The sequence below is a fragment of the Rhinoraja longicauda genome, chromosome 32, assembly GCF_053455715.1.
Source record: "Rhinoraja longicauda isolate Sanriku21f chromosome 32, sRhiLon1.1, whole genome shotgun sequence".
Taxonomy (NCBI): Eukaryota; Metazoa; Chordata; class Chondrichthyes; order Rajiformes; family Arhynchobatidae; genus Rhinoraja; species Rhinoraja longicauda.
This window is the reverse complement of record NC_135984.1, coordinates 5,743,393-5,763,292: the sequence shown is the minus strand read 5'-3', so window position 1 is coordinate 5,763,292 and position 19,900 is coordinate 5,743,393. Positions and strand designations below refer to the sequence as shown.

Below are 19,900 nucleotides of genomic sequence, written 5' to 3'. Positions count from 1 at the left end.
CTCAGCACCTCCAGTGACAGAAAGACTAAACACAAATGGTTTAGTTCAGAGATACAGCGCAGAAACAGGCCCCTCGGCCCACCGAGTCCACACCAACCACCGATCCCCTCACATTAAGAAGGTATCACACAATGCTGGACTAACTCAGGTCAGGCAGCATCTTGGAGAGAAGGAATGGGTCGAGACGGGTCGAGTCGAGACGGTCAGTCTGAAGAAAGGTCTCGACCCGAAACGTCACCCATTCCTTCTCTCCAAGATGCTGCCTGACCTGCTGAGTTGTACCAACATCTGCAGTTATTTTCCTCCACCCTCCACATTAACGCTGCCCTACACACCCTAGGGACAATTTAACATTTTATACCAAGCCAATTAACCTACAAACCTCTCCGTCTTTGGAGTGTGGGAGGAAACCGAAGATCTCGAACTCCATACAGACAAGCACCCGAAGTCAGGATTGAACCCGGGACTCTGGCGCTGTAAGGCACTGTGCCACTGTGCCATCCTACTCTTTCAGTCTTACCTGCAATAATTTACCTGGAAAATATTTGGACAAGGAAATGCATGCAGTGTCACAGAAACATTCAATGCCATTGAATAGTGTACAAATGAGCCCTGTGCAATCTGCTCTACTTCTGGCATTCACTCAGCACCTCAGGGAAAAAGGGCTAAACACAAACTGTACAACCCCTGCTTTGGACCCGACCTTTTCAATTCCTTTCTTCACTGCTGGACTCTGTGGAGGGTCGTGTGTGCTTTTAGTCTGGCAATCTACATGTTTGTCCACATGTAGCATCTCTAACTGATTCACAGCATTCAATAAACACACACCACTGCTCTCCATCTTAACATTTTATTCAGGTTGGTACTGTTTCAGTTGACAAGAGCAAAACAATGTACAAAATATAGGGCAAATGACAAATTTTAAAAAAAAATCAATGTACAACATTTAAACAAAAAAACGTTGATTTTCAGCAGGGATACTTGAATGGTGTGTGTGTGTGTTTTTTTTAAGCAATTTTGATCACAGAAGATGCTTCCCCATAAATAACCTGCTGATATTAACCGCATAACTTCGGCTGTTTATTAACCTTAGGACAGGGACAGTTGTAACACTTCGGTTCCAAAAACTAAGACAAGCGATTTATTTTGGTCAAACTCGTGCAAATTACTTTTGATGTGTACTTCCAAGAGTACGTTTAGGATGCAGCATTAGCAACCTAGAATACCAATAAGTAAAGAGAGTGACCTATAGCATCAGTGTGTGTGTGTGTGTGTGTGTGTGTGTGTGTGTGTGCGTGCGCGCGGGAAACGGTTGCAAAATTCGCGGGTAACTTGCCCAATGGAAGACAACGTGAGCAGCGAGAAATTTATTTTTCTTTGTTAAAAAAGTCATTGGAATGTTAGTCGGGCGTTCCCTTTAAATTCCTTTGGTCATTTAACAAAACGTTCAGTGATCAAAATCAACGTGCTAATTCTTCCAAAAAACATGCCTTTCAAAGCAAAACAAAAAAATGACAATTTTTAGTCATTTCAAACTACCTTCAGACAATATTCTATATAAAGCGGACATTCCTTTACCAGCTGGACAGACCGACAGTGATGAGAAAGTTTAAAATTTAAAGCGATGTAGAGCAGATTGGTTAAGCCATTCGATCACCAAGCTTTGCCAGCATGCTGTTATTATACTCCTGTTATTATACTCCACATGGATGTAACGACTAGTTAGCAGTGTGACATGCAGTCCTTGGCAATTTTTTAAAAGAAAAGGAATAAATGTGCAGTGGAAAGATCCAGGCACTAGTGCGAATGTTACATATATTGTCCAGATTACAGCCCTGATCAGAAGTTTGGTAGGGGGGTGGGAGTAAGTATTGCAAGACTTTAAAAGGACAAAACACTTCTTTTTTTTTTTTTTAAACGGCCAAATAATAAATACTACCTGTCTAAATCACACCATTTATTTCATTGAAGGTATTTAGTGTTTTGGGCTGATTGGACTTCTATCGACTTTGAAATGGTAAAATCATGCTTTACAGAGTTCCATAGAGTTTTTTTAGCTGATGATCTGCCGGCCAAGTCCGTAGCCAGGCATTCCAGCCTGCGAAGCTCCTTGGTTGCTCCCCATCTGCAAGCCGATTATATTCTTTCCTTGCCGCAGTTGTTCCTCTGTAAACTCCCGCTTGTTCTCTTGTGCTTTCCTGCAGCAGAGGAGACATTGGAAGTCAGCCGTCAACGAGAGCGCAGAATTCACAGCGGACAATGCCAACGTATAAACCACCTCCCCTCAATTTGGTTTAGGGATACAGCACGGAAACAAGCCCTTCGGCCCACTTAGTCCGCGCCCACCTGCGATCACCCCGTACAACTATTTTTTTCACAAAATGCCGGAGTAACTCAGCGGGTCAGGCAGCATCTCAGGAGAGAAGGGATGGGTGACGTTTCGGGTCGAGACCCTTCTTCAGATTGATGTCAGGGGGGCGGGACAAAGGAAGGATATAGGTGGAGACAGGAAGATAGAGGGAGATCTGGGAAGGGGGAGGGGGAAGAGAGGGACAGAGGAACTATCTAAAGTTGGAGAAGTCAATGTTCATACCGCTGGGCTGCAAGCTGCCCAAGCGAAATATGAGGTGCTGTTCCTCCAATTTCCAGTGGGCCTCACTATGGCACTGGAGGAGGCCCATGACAGAAAGGTATGAACATTGACTTCTCCAACTTTAGATAGTTCCTCTGTCCCTCTCTTCCCCTCCCCCTTCCCAGTTCTCCCTCTATCTTCCTGTCTCCACCTATATCCTTCCTTTGTCCCGCCCCCCTGACATCAGTCTGAAGAAGGGCCTCGACCCGAAACGTCACCCATTCCTTCTTTCCTAAGATGCTGCCTGACCCGCTGAGTTACTCCAACATTTTGTGAAATAGCTTTGATTTGTACCAGCATCTGCAGTTATTTTCTTACACACCCCGCACAACTAGCACTATCCTACACACACACCAGAGATTATTTACAATTTTTACCTAAGCCAACTAACCTACAAACCTGTACATCTTTGGAGTGTGAGGGGAAACTGGAGCACCCAGAGAAAACCATCGTGGTCATGGGAAAAACGTACAAACGCCATACAGACGGCATCCAAGGTCAGGATCAAACGTGGCTCTCTGGTGCTGTATGGCAGCAACTTTACCGCTGTGCCACCAATCCGCCCTTGATGCAACTCTAATGCAATTGGTCTGTTTTAAAACAGACAGGGGCACAGATGGAGACAAGGAACTGCAGATGCTGGTCTACAAAAAAGGCACAACGTGCTGGATGAACTCAGCAGATCAGGCAGCTTCTCTGAAGAACATCAGGGGAACTTCTTCAAAGTGGTCATACTGTGAGGAAATGATTGCAGTGGAACTTGTTGGACTTGTGGAACATTTCAAACAACAATGAATGCAGCGATGTGAAAGATCATGTCGCATCTCTGGAGAACATGGATAGTTGACGTTTCAGGTTGGGACCCTTCTTCAGTTAGGCTAATTGGCTTCTGCAAATTGTCCCTAGTGTGCAGGATAGAACTAGTGTACGGGGTGATCGCTGGTCAGCGTGGGCTCTGTGGGCCGAAGGGCCTGTTTCCACGCTGTATCTCAAAACTAAACTAAAAGTATTTATTCTGCATCACGCAACCAAAGGGGTAATTCTCTTACTTGTGAAACCAGTTTGGATCACCATGGTAACATCCATCATTCTTTGTTACTGCAATACTTCCCAAGGCCATTAAGGTTCTTTGGACAGCAGCCAGGTCCTTAGCTGCAAAGGAATGGAAAAGAAGTGTAAGTCCCTTCAGTCTAACATTGGGGTAAAGATACCTCTGAGATCCACAGATATTTGACAGCAAACAAACCCGTAACTGGGCAATTCCCATGCAGGGGCGTTGAATGGGCTTCCCCCTCTGGGCTGCCACTGCCCTGATGGGCAACTCCTTACGGAAAGAACACCACAAACCTCTTAACAGTTCCCAGAGCTCGGATGGAAATCGGACCGAGAATACCAAGTCGTGTTCATACTCGAAGTTCTGTTCGTCCCTGTCTAGGAGACGCATTTGTGGACCTTTTGTGCTAGTTCACAAGCTGAAACTTGCTCCATTAAAAAACACATTGCAAGTAATTGCTCTTCTCCACAACTGCCAATTACCATGCCAAGTCGCCACTAATTGCAACCACCAGTTACAACGAAGCCCTAATTACTTGGCTCAAATTCTACAGAGATGCAATTTTTTTCAAAGCATCTGAAAAGGTATCAAACAGCTCAGAATTTGTTTTTGATAGTTCCAGTGGTCTTAGTTAAAAGGGTCAACGTGGTAAACACCCACCAGGCTGCCATAAGTTGCATTAGTAACAATATTAAAATTCCAATCCACCTACCTGCCCAACCATTTTGTGTTCATGTTGGATCGCAACACCTATTAAGGGGTTGGACACGTTAGAGGCAGGAAACATGTTCCCAATGTTGGGGGAGTCCAGAACAAGGGGCCACAGTTTAAGAATAAGGGGTAGGCCATTTAGAACGGAGATGAGGAAAAACTTTTTCAGTCAGAGAGTTGTGAATCTGTGGAATTCTCTGCCTCAGAAGGCAGTGGAGGCCAATTCTCTGAATGCATTCAAGAGAGAGCTAGATAGAGCTCTCAAGGATAGCAGTCAGGGGGTATGGGGAGAAGGCAGGAACGGGGTACTGATTGAGAATGATCAGCCATGATCACATTGAATGGCGGTGCTGGCTCGAAGGGCCGAATGGCCTCCTCCTGCACCTATTGTCTATCCCCTCTCTCTCCGTCCCTCCCCAATCCTTCTCTGACTACTCTCCTCATTAAATTAAACTGATCATATGCCTCGTTGTCACCTTCCCCTTGGCTAACAATGATCCATTCTACATTTTCCCTGAACTTTATCCCCTTGACTACACCTTACCCACCCATATCTTCATGTCCCCCGACTGTCAGTCTGAAGGGGCTCAACCCAAAATGCCACCCGTTCCTTCTATCCAGAGATGCTGCCTGTCCCGCTGAGTTACTCCACCATCTTGTGTCTATCTACAAGCCTTGACTGCCCAAAGTAAAAGTAGAAACTCATCATCTAAAATTTTACATTTTCAATTCGAGGCTTGTAATGGTCATACTTATTTGACACTCGACAAAATTAATCAGTTGATGATAATGCACATCACTTGCACAATGCCTCATTTGGCATCTGCCTCCACCGTCCCCAACCCCACCCTATCCAATGTCTAAATCCCCAATAAACAAAGAGCACATTCTTTAGTGTGCAAGGACACAGTTTCTCCTGCCCCCTGCCCCAATTATTGACTCTGGGACAATCAACACCACAGTGACCCCCACAGTGGAGTCTCCATAGGTAGCTCCCTACTATCGATTGGCCACCAGTCAAGATGTCATTCACAATTTACTCAAGTGTTGATCAAATTATTAGCCTCGTGACCTCAAATCAACTGGACCCCAGTTCAAATCTGCCTATTTAATCTGGAGAATTTTCATCCAAGCAATTGAAATCAGGAATTAAAAAGCTAGCACAAATACAAAACCGCATAGCTATTCTAAAATAAAACACCCATGTCCTCCAGCAAACCCACACGTGGTCAAGTCAAGTCAAGTTTATTTGTCACATACACATAAATGTGCAGTGAAATGAAAGATTACCCACAGTCCAACAATAAGAGCAATAAAAATAAGCAATAACACACACAATCAAACAAAAAGAAACATCCATCACAGTGAGTCTCCTCTAGTCCCTCCTCACTGTGATGGAAGGCCAGAATGTCTTTTCTCTTCCCCTGCCGTCTTCTCCCGCGGTCAGGATGTGGAAGTTGCCACGTTCCAGGCCGCGCCGGACGGTGACAGGTCCGCAGCAGGCCGACCCAAGCCCCACGAATCACAACTGTCCTTTAAAAAGGCCTAGAACACCACTTAACTTGGAGCAGTTTAGGACTGGCAGCGAATGCTGGCCTGGTCAGTGATATCCACATCCCAGTTACAAAATAGGTCGGGTGTGCGCTGAAAATAGTTGAATGAAATAAAAGGAAACTGCAGATACTGGTTTATTCCCAAAGATAGCAAAGGCGGCACGGTAGCGCAGCGGTAGAGTTGCTGCTTTACAGTGAATGCAGCGCCGGAGACTCAGGTTCGATCCTGACTACGGGTGCTGCACTGTAAGGAGTTTGTACGTTCTCCCCGTGACCTGCGTGGGTTTTCTCCGAGATCTTCGGTTTCCTCCCACACTCCAAAGACGTACAGGTATGTAGGTTAATTGGCTGGGTAAATGTAAAAATTGTCCCTAGTGGGTGTAGGATAGTGTTAATGTACGGGGATCGCTGGGCGGCACGGACTTGGTGGGCCAAAAAGGCCTGTTTCCGGCTGTATATATATGATATGATATGATGATGATAAACACAAAGTGGTGGAGTAATTCAGCGGGTCGGGCAGCATCTCTGGATAAAATGCATCGGTGATGTTTCGGGTCGGGACTCTTCTTCAGATGGATTGTGGTGGGGAGGGGGATGGAGCAACTGGAAGCAAGAAAAGACCAGGAGAAATCAGGCCCAGATTAATCCTGGTCTTTTCCCACCTCCAGTTACCCCCTCCCAATCAGTCTGAAGAAGGGTCCCGACCCGAAACGTCACCCATCCATATGCTCCAAATCGTTGAATGCCTTTGGTTTCAGTCAATACTCCAATGGCCTATGCAAACAAAAACAGTGCAAATATCAAAGATAGGCATATAATGCTGGAGTATCCCAGCAGGTCAGGCAGCATTTCCAGAAAATAATAATAGGTGGTGTTTTGGGTCGGAATTCTTCAGACAGAAAGATAGACATCATTATATCTTTGAAGATAAAGATATCTTTCACTCTGAAGAAGAGTTCCGACCCGAAACGTCACCAGTTCCTTTTCTCCAGAGATGCTGCCTGACCTGCTGAGTTACTCCGGCATTTTGTGTCTATCTTCGATATAAACCAGCATCTGCAGTTCCTGTCGACACATAGTCAGAGTCTTGCATTGTGAAAACAGGCCCTTCGGCCCAACTTGCCTACACTGGCAAACATGTCCCACCTACACGAGTCCCACCTGCCTGCGTTTGGACCATATCCCTGTCCTATCCATGTATATAATACAAATATCAAGTTAACTGAGAATCATCCAGACTGGCACGAATAAAAGGAGCACTGTGCTTGCATTCACCTTCCCAGAGGTCCACTGTTTGGAAGATGTCCATTTTGTTGGCACCGTACTTTTCAGCAGCGATCAGGAATTGTGAGATTTGTTCCATTTGTTTGAAGGCTTTGTCGGAGGTCTGAACCTTCTTGATTGGCTTCTTGTCAGCATGGTGGAGGCTGTTAATCAGTTGGCAGAGGACCTGCAGAAGGAAAGCAGTTCAGATAATCTCACAACAAATCACCAATGTCCATGGCACATACCAGTCCTCTTTCATGTGGGATAAATGACTATTAGGGTGGCGCAACGGTAGAGTTACTGCCTTACAGCGCCAAGGTCCCAGGTTCGATCCTTACTACAGGTGCTGCCTGTGCGGAGTTTGTACGTTCTCCCCGTGACATGGGTGGGTTTTCTCCGCGTGTTCTGGTTTCATCCCACACTCCAATGACGTGTAGGTTAATTGGCTTGGTAAAATTGTCCCTAGTGCGTATAGGATAATGCTAGTGTGCGGGGATCGCTGATCGGTGGAAACTCGGTGGGCCGAAAGGCCTGTTTCCATGCTGTATCTCTAAACTAAAGTAAACTTCATTAGAACTAAAGCAATACCTACATGCTGATTATAAGCAGAGGTGGGCCCCTGATTCGCCATTCAAGAGAAATCATGGTTTATTTAACTCCAACTTCCCAACCTCTCCCTCAATAGCCTCACGAGACCAAAACTAGTCAGTCTTGAATGATTGTATCAATACTGCCTGTTGCAGCATGAATTACACCAGTTCTTGAAGTGAAAAATAAAAGACATAAAGTGCTGGAGTAACTCAGCAGGCCAGGCAGCACATCTGGAGAACATGGATAGGTGATGTTTCAACTGGGGCACAATATGTCACCTAGCCATGTTCTCCGGAGATGCTGCCTGACCTGCTGAGTTACTCCAGCACCCTGTGCCTTTTTTTTGTTGGAAACCAGCATCTGCAGTTCCTTGTGTCTGAGAGCATGGTTTGATGTGCATCGGGTCTTTTAAAGTTTGAGATACCTCATTTCATTCGGTGAATGGTTAGTCAATGATTTATTGGCCTGGGTGGCGATTTATGCAAAATTTAACATCATCCACTGTGTCAAATGTGGGCCAAAGTATTCCAGATGTGGAAGTGGGATTACATGCAATAGAATACTCACAGTGCCATCCTTAAGCCAAGCCTGGAACCCTGTTCTCCCCGCCTCTGGACGACTGGTCTCTGCTCCACACTGGGCCATAATCCATTCCACTAGCCGCTCCTCCAACTCAGGCTCGTACTTCTTCTCAATCTTGTTTTGAACAGCCCAACTGAGTCCATAAGCAGGTCCATGAAAGGCCATATTTACTGTGTGGGCAAGTCTGCAGCAGAAGCAGAAATCAGAAATCAGAATAGTGGTGAGCCGGGACTGCCCGAGGTACAACACATCTGTACACTGTGGACGGCTCAACTGTAATCATGTGCAGTCTTTCTGCTGACTGGTTAGCACGCAACACATAACCTTTCACTGTACCTCGGTACATGTGGCAATAAACAAAACTATATTTTGTCATGGGGAGAGGAACTCAATAACAAAGCCTTTGGCAGTTCACAAATCAGGCAAACTTTGCACAAAGTGGGGTGGCACAGTGGTAGAGTTGCAGCCTCACGGCGCCAGAGACCCGGGTTCGATCCCGACTACGGGTGCTGCCTGTACGGAGCTTGTACGTTCTTCCTGTGACCTGCGTGGGTTTTCTCCAGGTGCTCCTCTGTCCTCCCACACTCCAAAGACGTACAGGTTTGTAGGCTGATTGACTCGGTAAAATTGTAAATTGTCCCTGGTGTGTGTAGGATGGTGTTAGTGTGCGAGGATCACTGGTCAGCACGGACTCGGTGGGCCGAAGGGCCTGTTTCCGCACTGTAGCTCTAAATTAAACTAAAGTTTCATGTGGATTACAAAAAACAAGAAAGCATCCAAATTAATTTGTAATCAGAGCTGTGTTAATTGTCATTTATTTTGCTCGGGGTCTCAGCTAATTCGTTTTAGTTAAGAAATTTCACATTAAAAAAGGTAGCTGCAGTAAACAGAGAAAAAATATGTACAAGTCACAAAACCGATCTTGCCTTTCCAGCTATACCGCCTTCCTCCAAATAGTCTGAAGAAGGGTCCCGACCCCAAACATCACTTGTTCATTTCCCTCCACAGATGCTGCCTGACCCGCCAAGTTCCTCCAGCACTTGTGCGATTTGCTCAAAATTCATTCCGGCATCTGCAGTTCCTTGTATCACCAGACACGTTTGTTCTGCTGCTGTGGCCAAGTGATCTCTGGAGTGGCTCAATGCTGGAGCCAGCCAGCCTCACAACTAACGCCCGCATTGCAAGTCTAAACTTACCACAAATCAGTGGAGTGATTCAAAGTTTAAATTTTAAAAACTACATCAACCCTAATATTCTAGTAGTGACTTCATGATTTAAGGTATTTATTCACAAAATGCTGGAGTAACTCAGCAGGTCAGGCAGCATCTCAGGAGAGAAGGAATGGGTGACGTTTCGGGTCGAGACCCTTCTTCAGACTGATGACTAAGGACTTTAAGGACTTTCAGACTTTAAGGAATGTATTAGAACTGGAAAATGAAAGGTCAGATGCTTGGAAGGGTAAACAGGATGGAGCAACACCACTTCCTCAAAAACATTTGAATACGAGTCGTTTAATGATTTTTCCATCAGTAAAAATAACCTCTTGACAAGATCATAAGCTCATAAGTGATAGTAGAATTAGGCCACTCGGCCCATCAAGTTTACTCCGCCATTCAATCATGGCGTATCTATCTCCCCCTCCTAACTCCACTCTCCTGCCTTCTCCCCATAACCATGGACATCCGTACTAATCAAGAATCTATCTACCTCTGCCTTAAATATACCAACTGACTTGGCCTCCACAGCCTTCTGTGGCAAAGAATTTCACCCAGATTCATCACCCTCTAAAGAAATTCCTCCTCATCTCCTTCCTAAAATAACGCCCTTTAATTCTGAAGCTATTAAGACCTCTAGCTCTAGACCTAGACTCTCCCACTAGTGGAAACATTCTCTCCACATCCACTCTGTCCATGCCTTCCCAGTAGATTTTCCCTGTATTATATTTGACCTTTACACAGGCTATGCCCAATAGTATACCACACCCAAGACAGAATTTAGCTAATAATGAACATTTTGTTTGCTATGATCACCTTGTTGTAGTTCTTTACAGAAATTGTGATTTTAAGAATTTTTAAATGGGGAAAAACCGTCCCGAATAACAAACATGATCACAATAATTTTCTATGCCTTGAATGTAATACATGGGAAATAAGACAAAAGAAAAGTTACTTTAAGAGGGACCTTAGGGGTAACTCAGAGGGTATTCCACATCTGGAATGAGCTGCTGGAGGAAGCAATACAACTGGATTCAATTATGACTTTTCAAAAGACATTTGAACATATATGTGCACATTGGAAGGGTTTGGGCCAAATGCAAGCAAATGGGATCAGTATGCCAATTTGGTCAGCATGGAAAGGTGGGCTGAAGGGACTGTTTCTGTGCTAGCAGAGATCTGTACAACACAGAAACAGAACCGCAGAGTCAGTATAACACCAACTTTGTTCATTGATATTTATTCCGATGTACTTGATTTGCATTAGGATCCAGAGAGGCACATTGACAAATGTTCTGACTAATGTCAATGCAAATGCCTAAAACACCAGCTCACTCCAGTCTCACACCCCCGGGTTGTCATGTTGGCTAATCGATTGCTGCTTGATGTTGGTTAGGTCATAAGTAATAGGAGCAGAATTAGGCCATTTGGCCCATCAAGTCTACTTTGCAATTCAATCATGGCTGATCTATCTCTCCCTCCTAACCCCATTCTCTTGCCTTCTCACCATAACCCCTGACACCCGCACTAACCAAGAATCTATCTATCTATCTATCTCTGCTTTAAAAATATCCATTGACTTGGCCTCCATAGCCTTCTGTAGCAAAGAATTCCACAGATTCCCTACCCTCTGACTAAAAAAAAATCATTTTCATCTCCTTCCTAAAGGAACATCCTTCAATTCTGAGGCTATGACCTCTAGTCCTAGACAATCCCACTAGTGGGAACTTCCTCTCCACACCCACTCTATCTAAGCCTTTCACTATCCAGTACATTTCAATGAGGTTTTCCCCCCTCATTCTTCTAAACCCCAGTGAGTACAGGCCCAGTGCCGTCAAACGCACATCCTAAGTTAACCCACTCATTCCTGGGGATAGTGCTGGAATCCTCCAATCATTTTCTTGCGGATGAGCCAAAGATCAGAATAGTGCGGTGATTTTTCTATTTCTTTGTTTTCCTGAATCCTGGTGTCACAGTCGAAGCCAGAATTTATTGCCCATATTCCCACCAAGTGGTCGTCAGCTTCCACCCTCAACTAGGGTTGCTGACTGTCTCGTATTAGCCGGGACATCCTGTATTTTGGGCTAAATTTGTTTGTCCAGTACAGGACCCGCCCTTGACCCATATTAGGCCCAGGGAGCGCTGTAGGCCCAGACGCTGTAGGGGCTGACGGAGTGTGTTCAGGGAGCAGGGCCGAGTGTGTTCGCCTAACGGAGATTGTGTAGCAACCCGGCTCCCGGCCCAGGCGGCCGCCATTGGTGGAGCGGGAGCACGTGGCCACTGGCTGGGTGAGGTCACGTGGGGCGCGGGGCGGTGACGTCACCTTGTCCCGTATTTGGGAGTTGGAATAACTCAGCGGGGCAGGCAGCATCTTTGGCGAGAAGGAATGGGTGACCTTTTGGGTCAAGACCCTTCTTCTTCTTCTGAAGGGTCTCGACCCAAAACATCACCCAGTCCTTCTCTCCAGAGAGGCTGCCTGTCCCCCTGAGTCACTCCAACATTTAGACGAGTCACAGTGAAATTCTTTGTCTGTAGATAAAAACACAAAAAGCAGGAGTGACTGAGCGGGTTAGAAATCTGAAGAAGGGCCTCGATCCAAAACGCCACCTATTCCTTTTCTCCAGAGATGCAGCCTGACCCGCTGAGTTACTCCAGCTTTGTGTGTCGGCTTATGGTTTACACCAGTTAGCTGTTCAGAATTCAGACAATCCTTTTCATCACCACAATTCCATAAATGGTCTGCTGATTACATTGAAACAACAAGTAGCCAGCACTATAACGAGAATAATTCATAGCCAAGTCCCATTTTGTGTGGGCAGTGTCTGCTTTGCACTCAGGCATTCAAAATGTCACCAACACAAAGTGGAGCACCATTGCAGGCTGTTAGATATTCCTGTGTAGGAAGGAACTGCAGATGCTGGTTTACACTGAAGATAGATACAAAAAGCTGGAGTAACTCAGCGGGTCAGGCAACATCTCTGGAGAAAAGGAATAGGTGACGTTTCGGGTTGACCTTTCTGCAGGGTCTCGACCCGAAACGCCACCTATTCCTTTTCTCCAAAGATGCCGCCTGGTCTGCTGAGTTGCTCCAGCTTCTTGTGTCTATCTGCAGGATATGCCTGTCTATTCATCGGGCAAGGAATGCCCACTGGGATAGTAAAAGCCCACAAATAATGGATTAACAGCCGCATTTACACAGTGCATTAAAACGTGGACTCAAAGTCCACTAGTCCACACGCTGCACTTGCTAAATGACAACTAAGGAAATAAATGACAACTAAGTTGGGTGAAGACAAGGAAATAAAGACATTAACATCTAGAAACTTTGCCACAAGTTGCAATGGGCAGTCAGTGGCTCACATGCCAACCATCTCTCTCTCTACAGATGTGGCAAGCTAAAGTCTGCACATTTATTTTGGATTTCCACCATCAACAACTGTCTTTGGGGAAATCTAACAGTTGGCCAGAGAGGTGCAGTCATGCCAGAGAGGTCTAGAAGCCATCCCAAGTACCAAAACATCAGTAATTCAGAGATACAAAGCATCATAAACGATGTTAAGTTTCCAAATGACGTAGCACCCTTGCTAACAACAGTGAAAGAGGCAAAGAGAACCCACGTCCAGTCTTCACCCAAGACCTTAATGGGATGGCGGGACTTTCATATGAAGAAAGGTTGGATAGACTAGGCTTGTACTCGCTGGAATTTAGAAGACTGAGGGGGGATCTTATAGAAACATATAAAATTCTTAAGGGGTTGGAGAGGCTAGATGCGGGAAGACTGTTCCCGATGTTAGGGAAGTCCAGAACCAGGGGTCACAGCTAAAGGATAAGGGGGAAGTCTTTTAGGACCGAGATGAGAAAACATTTCTTCACACAGAGAGTGGCGAGTCTGTGGAATTCTCTGCCACAGAAGGTAGTTGAGGCCAGTTCATTGGCTATATACAAGAGGGAGTTAGATGTGGCCCTTGTGGCTAAAGGGATCAGTGGGTATGGAGAGAAGGCAGGTACTGGCTACTGAGCTGGATGATCAGCCATGATCATATTGGATGGCGGTGCAGGCTCGAAGGGCCGAATGGCCTACTCCTGCACCTATTTTCTATGTTTCTATAATTCCACCACCAATAAGGGAATAAACAGATGTGTTAGGTTGGTCACTGAAAGGCATAGACTTTCTGGTGGCCTTTTATTAGGGATTCAGTTTAGTTCATTGTCACGTGTACCGAGGTACAGCGAAAAGATTTTGTTGTGTGCCAACCAGTCTACGGAAAGACAATACATGATTGCAATCGAACCACAATGTACAGAGAGATTTTAAAGAGTGGAGCGAATGTAATGTGCGATTGCCTTCGGTGGTTAGCACGCAAAGAGTCGCCTGGGTTGGGCAGCCGAGAGAGCTGCCGCTTCATAGCTCAAGTAGACTGGCTTCAAACCTCACCTCCGGTGGCATTGCGGAGGTCACACGTTTTCCCCGTGACCAACTGGGCTTACCTCAGGAGCTCCACTTTCTCCCCAAATCCCCCCAGAAAAAAACCTGAGCATGGGCGTGAGCGCGGCCGCCATTGGTGGAGCGGGAGCACTTGGCCGCTGGCTGGGTGAGGTCACGTGGGCTAGCGGGGCGGTGACGTCACCCTTTGTCCCTTATTTGGGAGCGGGGAAGTTGGCAACCCTACTAATACGGGACAAGGGCGGTCCCGTACAGGGACAGACTAACTTAGCCCAAAATACAGGATGTCCCGGCTAATATGGGATGGTTGGCAACCCTAGATGTGGGGGAGAATAAAAGGTTAGTATACAACTCTTCGGAGACATCAAATGGGATGGTGGGAGAAGGGGAAACTGCCTTGGGTTTTGCTCATCATGCAACATCACGATTCAATCTGGGATTTTATATTTAGTTTAGTACCGAGGTGCAGTGAAAAGCTTTTGTTGCGTGCTATCCAGTCTCAGAAAGACAGGACATGTTTACAATCAAGCCATTTACTGTGTGTAGATACATGATAAGAGAATGTATCCCAAAATGCTGGAGTAACTCAGCGGGCCAGGCAGCATCTCAGGAGAGAAGGAATGGGTGACGTTTCGGGTCGAGACCTTTCTTCAGACTGAAGAAGGGTCTCGACCCGAAACGTCGCCCATTCCTTCTCTCCTGAGATGCTGCCTGGCCCGCTGAGTTACTCCAGCATTTTGGGATACCTTCGATCTGTACCAGCATCTGCAGTTATTTTCCTACATGATAAGAGATTAATGATTAGTGCAAGGTAAAGCCAGCAAAGTCCAATCATGGATAGTCCCAGGGTCACCAGTGAGGTGGATTGTAGCTCAGGACTGCTCTTTGGTTGTGGTCGGATGGTTCAGCAGCCTGATTTTCTGATGGCTAGCTCTGGAGAGGTACAGGTTTTGAGCTTAATGTTGCTGTTCATGATTCTCGCATCCGCCCAGGAGGCCAATTGCTGATCGTTTTAGTTTACTGCAACCTTCGACACGTCCAAGTCTGATTACAGTTGATTGATATTGAGGCTCATTACAATGGTCTTTGTCAATACTCAACTGGAGATTCAGTCATTAGACCCAAAATGTTAACTGCCTATGTAACTCTCTGCCACAGAAGGTAGTTGAGGCCAGTTCATTGGCTATATTTAAGAGGGAGTTAGATGTGACCCTTGTGGCTAAAGGGATCAGGGGGTATGGAGAGAAGGCAGGTACGGGATACTGAGTTGGATGATCAGCCATGATCATATTGAATGGCAGTGCAGGCTCGAAAGGCCGAATGGCCTACTCCTCCACCTATTTTCTATGTTTCTATGTAACAATGTTTTGCCCAGAGTCCTCTTACTTTTAAAACCCCCCAAATCTTCCAAAGCCCATGAGTTAATTGGCCCCTTGACAATATTCCATAAAGTGACAGTGTATTTTTCTCCCCCCTCCCCCCCTCATTAAAGAGCAGGATACAATGTGGAAATAGAGCCCTTGACCCACTGAATCCATGCTGACCAGCAATCATTCAGGTACACCAACACTATCCCACACACCTGGGGCAATGTACAGAAGCCAATTAGCCTCCAAACCTGCAAGTCTTTGGGATGTGGGAGGAAACCGGAGCACCCGGAGAAAATCCACCCGATCACAAGGAGAACGTACAGACAGCACCCGTAGTCAGGATCGAACCCGGGTCTCTGGCGCCGTGAGGCAGCAACTCTGCCGCTGTGCCACCGTGCCGCCCAATGCTGTTAACATCCCAGCCATTCCCACGCAGGATGCCAAAGAAACAAGCCCTCCCTCTGCCATCATATTCACCAATCGTCCCCTGTATCCACAGTGATTAATTCACCACAATGTACAACATTGTCAAACGTTTGACAATGGAGCACCTGTGGAGTCCAAGGCCAGTCCATCCATCAAACCCACACCAGCTCTGTGCAAGAACAATTAATTTGCAGGATCCAGTTCCTCTTTGATCTCTCCCCCCCCCCCCCCCCCCCCCCCACCACAAATTCACTCGGCCCACATTACTCCCTGTGGCAGTACATCTAAGTTCCCAACTGCTCATAACATTTAAGAAAGGCTTTTCCTTTTGTAAAAAACAAACTGTTGCAAGAAATGAAAAAGGGCTCAGCAGGTCAGGCAGCATCTGTGCAGGCGAAATGGATAGACAACGTTTCAGGTCAAAACCCTTCTTCGAAAAACTGATGGAGGAACTCGGGTGGTCAGGCAGCATCTGTGGAGGGGGATGGACAGGCGGCATTTCAGGCCCGAAGAAAGGTCCCGACCTGAAACATTGTCCATTCTCTTCCACAGATGCTGCCTGACCAGCCGAGTTCCTCCAGCACTTTGGGGTTTTTTTTTTTTTTGGCTCAGTATTCCAGCTGCTGCTGCCTATCCCATCTTCATGTTGTTCCTTCTGTTAGTTTTGAATTGTTGCCCATCATTAAGAAAGATAATCGCTAAATTGCTCAAGATGGTTTCTGGAGAGAACGTCCTGGAGAAGCACTGCTCCCCCCCACCATTGTTGTCCACTCATCCAGGTGGTCCGGACAGCCAGAGACCCTACTGTAGAGTAGGACAGGCCTTGCTGGAAGTAGCAGAGCAGTGAAGGGCTAGTTGGAGTTGGTCAAGCTGTACAATGTGTGGTAGACACAAAATGCCAGAGTAACTCAGCGGGTCAGGCAGCATCTCGGGAGAGAGGGAATGGGTGATGTTTCGGGTCGAGACCCTTCAGACTGATGTCAGGGGAGGGGGCAGGAATGCCCCCCTCCCCCCACAATACAATCAGTCTGAAGGGTCTCGACCCAAAACGTCACCCATTCCTTCTCTCCCGAGATGCTGCCTGACCCGCTGAGTTACTCCAGCATTTTGTGTCTACCTTCGATTTTAACCAGTATCTGCAGTTTTGTTTCCTACAAGATCCATCTGTGGGGGGTTTTTTTTTTTTAAAGAAAGATCTCATTTCAAATTTAAAAAAATCCCAGTTCCCCAGTCAAAACACAACAGATTAGTTATTATATTGCCAATTGAAAGAGTTTAGACTTTACTTTAGACCATCGGGAAAATATTCTGGAGCCCGAGTGACCAACAGAGGGACTAGAGAGAGGTTGCCTTTGGAAGAGGACGGACGCTGGGTGCCAAAGAATCATTCGACCGGGTTCCTAGGTTCGAAGACTCGAGTGTTCCAGGAGTGTGGGCAGGGGAGGACTGGAGCAGGGTGTGTGTGTGAGAGAGAGAGAGAGAGAGAGAGGAGATTGTGTGAGTGAGAGAGAAAGATAAGAGTGTGAATGTGTGAGAGGGGGGGGGGGGTGGTAGTGTGAGAATGTAAGAGAGTGCATGTGAGAAAGGGAGTGTGTGTGTGTGAGAGAGAGATAAGAGTGTGAATGTGGGCGAGTGAGAGAGTGTGTGTGTGTGTGAGAGAGAGATAATGTGTGTGAGATAATGTGTGTGAGTGGAGAAAGAGAGATTGAGAGAACGAGTGAGTGTGTGAGAGTGAGTGGGTGCGGACAAGTCTATCACAAGCAGGTGAACACCAACATTGCTGTTTAAAAAAAACTCGCATCTAAATACTCATCTCGCACCGGACACACTTGCAGGTCTTTGGAAGGAAAGTCGCAACGAGGGGCAGTGTGTTTCTGGCACAATCACACTGCCCTGCCCTGCCCTGCCGGACAACCTGGGAGACTGGGGTGAGTGAGTGAGAGCCGCAGACCAAGAGAAAGAAACCACAGCCGCTACTGAGAGGCACCGTCCACTGCCCACTGGGGCACTGTCCACTGTGGTACCATCCACTGGGGCACTGGGCACTGTCCACTGGGGCACCGTCCACTGTCCAGCGGGGCACTGTCCACTGTGGTACCATCCACTGGGGCACTGGGCACTGTCCACTGGGGCACCGTCCACTGTCCAGCGGGGCACTGTCCACTGCAGTGGGTTGGATGGGCCGATCACCAAGCCAAGCCAAGCCCACACATTGCGAAACCAAGAACATTGCCATCCTGCACCATTCTCCAGCACTGCATTGATTCGGGTTATTTCTCAACATGCGTGTCCGGGTTTTTAAAAAAATTGTAAACTATTATTTTACCCAAGTCTCAGATATTAATTAACTTCACTGTCAACATACAAGCCGATGCCGCGAGTCCAGAGCCATATTATATATTACATTGGAAAATGTGTTTGGGGGGGTTTTTTTCTTTCTGGAATCACTGTTTTTTTACGATTAAAAAGTGTTGATTTTGTTAAATTAAACACCGGGGAAAATGTACAGCGAACTTATACACAGGTTAGTAGACAGAGAGAGAGGGATAAAATTGTGTTAGGAAAGTAGAGAGAGAGAGAGAGAGTTAAAATTGTGTTAGGAAAGTAGAGAGAGTGAGAGAGAGAGAGAGAGAGAGAGTTAAAATTGTGTTAGGAAAGTAGAGAGAGTGAGAGAGGGGGTTTCGTTGGAGCTAAAAACTGCCACACCCCGGAACAGAAACATCAACGACACAACAACAGGGCGAGGGACTGCCAGACGATGAGTGTCTCACTGGAGTTACAACAGCACCAGTATAATACAGTCAGAAGAAGCTTACTCTCTGCAATAACACAAGTTACAAGTGCGTTGTACAAAACCTGTGTAAAGACAAAAGTGATTCGGCTTGCAATGTTTGTTTGGTTAAACTTTTAGGAAGAACAAGTGAAACTTGTGCAAAAACAAAAGGGATTCGGCTTGTAATTTTTCTTTGGTTAAACTTAGGAAGAACAAGTGAAACCATCTCAATTCAACTCAATTCAGTTGCAAGACGTGGCCTGCATTGGGGAGGAGAAGGGGAGAGGGGGAGAGAGAGAGGGAGAGAGAGAGGGAGAGAGAGAGGGAGAGAGAGAGGGAGAGAGAGCATGCATGCATGCAGACAGGGGCATTGACTTGGTCTCTTACCTCTGCACGGTTCAGACAGATGTTGTCGTGTTGAGCGCTGGCCACAGACTGTGAAGAAGGCGCCTACAACCCCGCCTAAAACATCCCCTTATCATCATGACGTCAGTTTATTAAGTAAAGGAAAGAAACGCCTTACATGGGCCGTCAGCGTTGGGGCAGGGGCCTTATTTGGTGAAAGACACAGAGGCGGTCAATGAGCGAGAGGCTGGTTCATTAAAACGGACACATTCTCCGGATTCCAGACCTGTGCTCCATCCATCCACCCATCCATCCACCCACCCACAGCCAGTGGTTTCCAGGCAGAGTGTCGGTCTGGCCCTTTTATGGACAGTTGAAACATAGACCCCCCCCCCCCCCCCCCAGGAGAAAGGTGTTCTGTGAAACAGTGGTTTGTAAAGACCCCCCCACGCAAGTTGTGTAAGAAAATAACTGCAGATGCTGGTACAAATCGAGGTATTTATTCACAAAATGCTGGAGTAACTCAGCAGGTCAGGCAGCATCTCGGGAGAGAAGGAATGGGTGACGTTTCGGGTCGAGACCCTTCTTCAGACTGCCTGACCTGCTGAGTTACTCCAGCATTTTGTGAAATAAATACCCCCCATGCAAGTTAGTCACCCAGAAGTGACGGAGTTTGTTAATATAAGTGCACGATTGAAAGATTGTGTGTGTATGCATGTGTATGCGTGTGCATGCATGTATATGTGTGTGTATATGCATGCATGTGTGTGTGTGTATATGCGTGTATGCATGTGTGTATGTGTTTGTGTGTGCATGCATGTGTATGCGTGTGTGTGTGTGTGTGTTTGTGTTCAAAACCTTTCCCAGTGGAAACACTGAACGACATTTATTGGTCTTTGGCTCCACAAGTCAGAGTGAGATTCAGTCTGGGGAGGATGT

At 46.5% G+C, this 19,900-nt stretch overlaps 2 protein-coding genes across 4 annotated transcripts in view; one reads left to right on the top strand and one right to left on the bottom strand.

Annotated features, from left to right (window-relative positions):
* Nucleotides 1-834: 834 nt before the first annotated feature.
* Nucleotides 835-19,154, bottom strand: LOC144608809 (transgelin-3-like). 2 transcript variants are annotated; one of them, XM_078426948.1, is made up of 5 exons: nucleotides 19,004-19,154; nucleotides 8,375-8,573; nucleotides 7,226-7,400; nucleotides 3,682-3,784; nucleotides 835-2,198 (listed from the first exon to the last, which is right to left on the bottom strand). In XM_078426948.1, exons 2-5 carry the CDS (start codon nucleotides 8,552-8,554, stop codon nucleotides 2,054-2,056), a joined length of 603 nt encoding a protein of 200 aa, XP_078283074.1. In that variant the 5' UTR covers nucleotides 8,555-8,573; nucleotides 19,004-19,154; the 3' UTR covers nucleotides 835-2,053. The 2 variants fall into 2 exon arrangements, with proteins under 2 accessions (XP_078283074.1, XP_078283073.1); XM_078426947.1 differs by lacking the exon at nucleotides 19,004-19,154 and adding an exon at nucleotides 17,664-17,850.
* LOC144608811 (palmitoyl-protein thioesterase ABHD10, mitochondrial-like) overlaps nucleotides 17,386-19,900 on the top strand; it is a 42,094-nt gene continuing 39,579 nt past the window's right edge. For both annotated transcript variants that reach the window (XM_078426955.1, XM_078426954.1), the window contains exon 1: nucleotides 17,386-17,771. The gene's annotated coding sequence lies outside the window, so the exon portion shown is untranslated. The remainder of the gene's footprint in view (nucleotides 17,772-19,900) is intronic.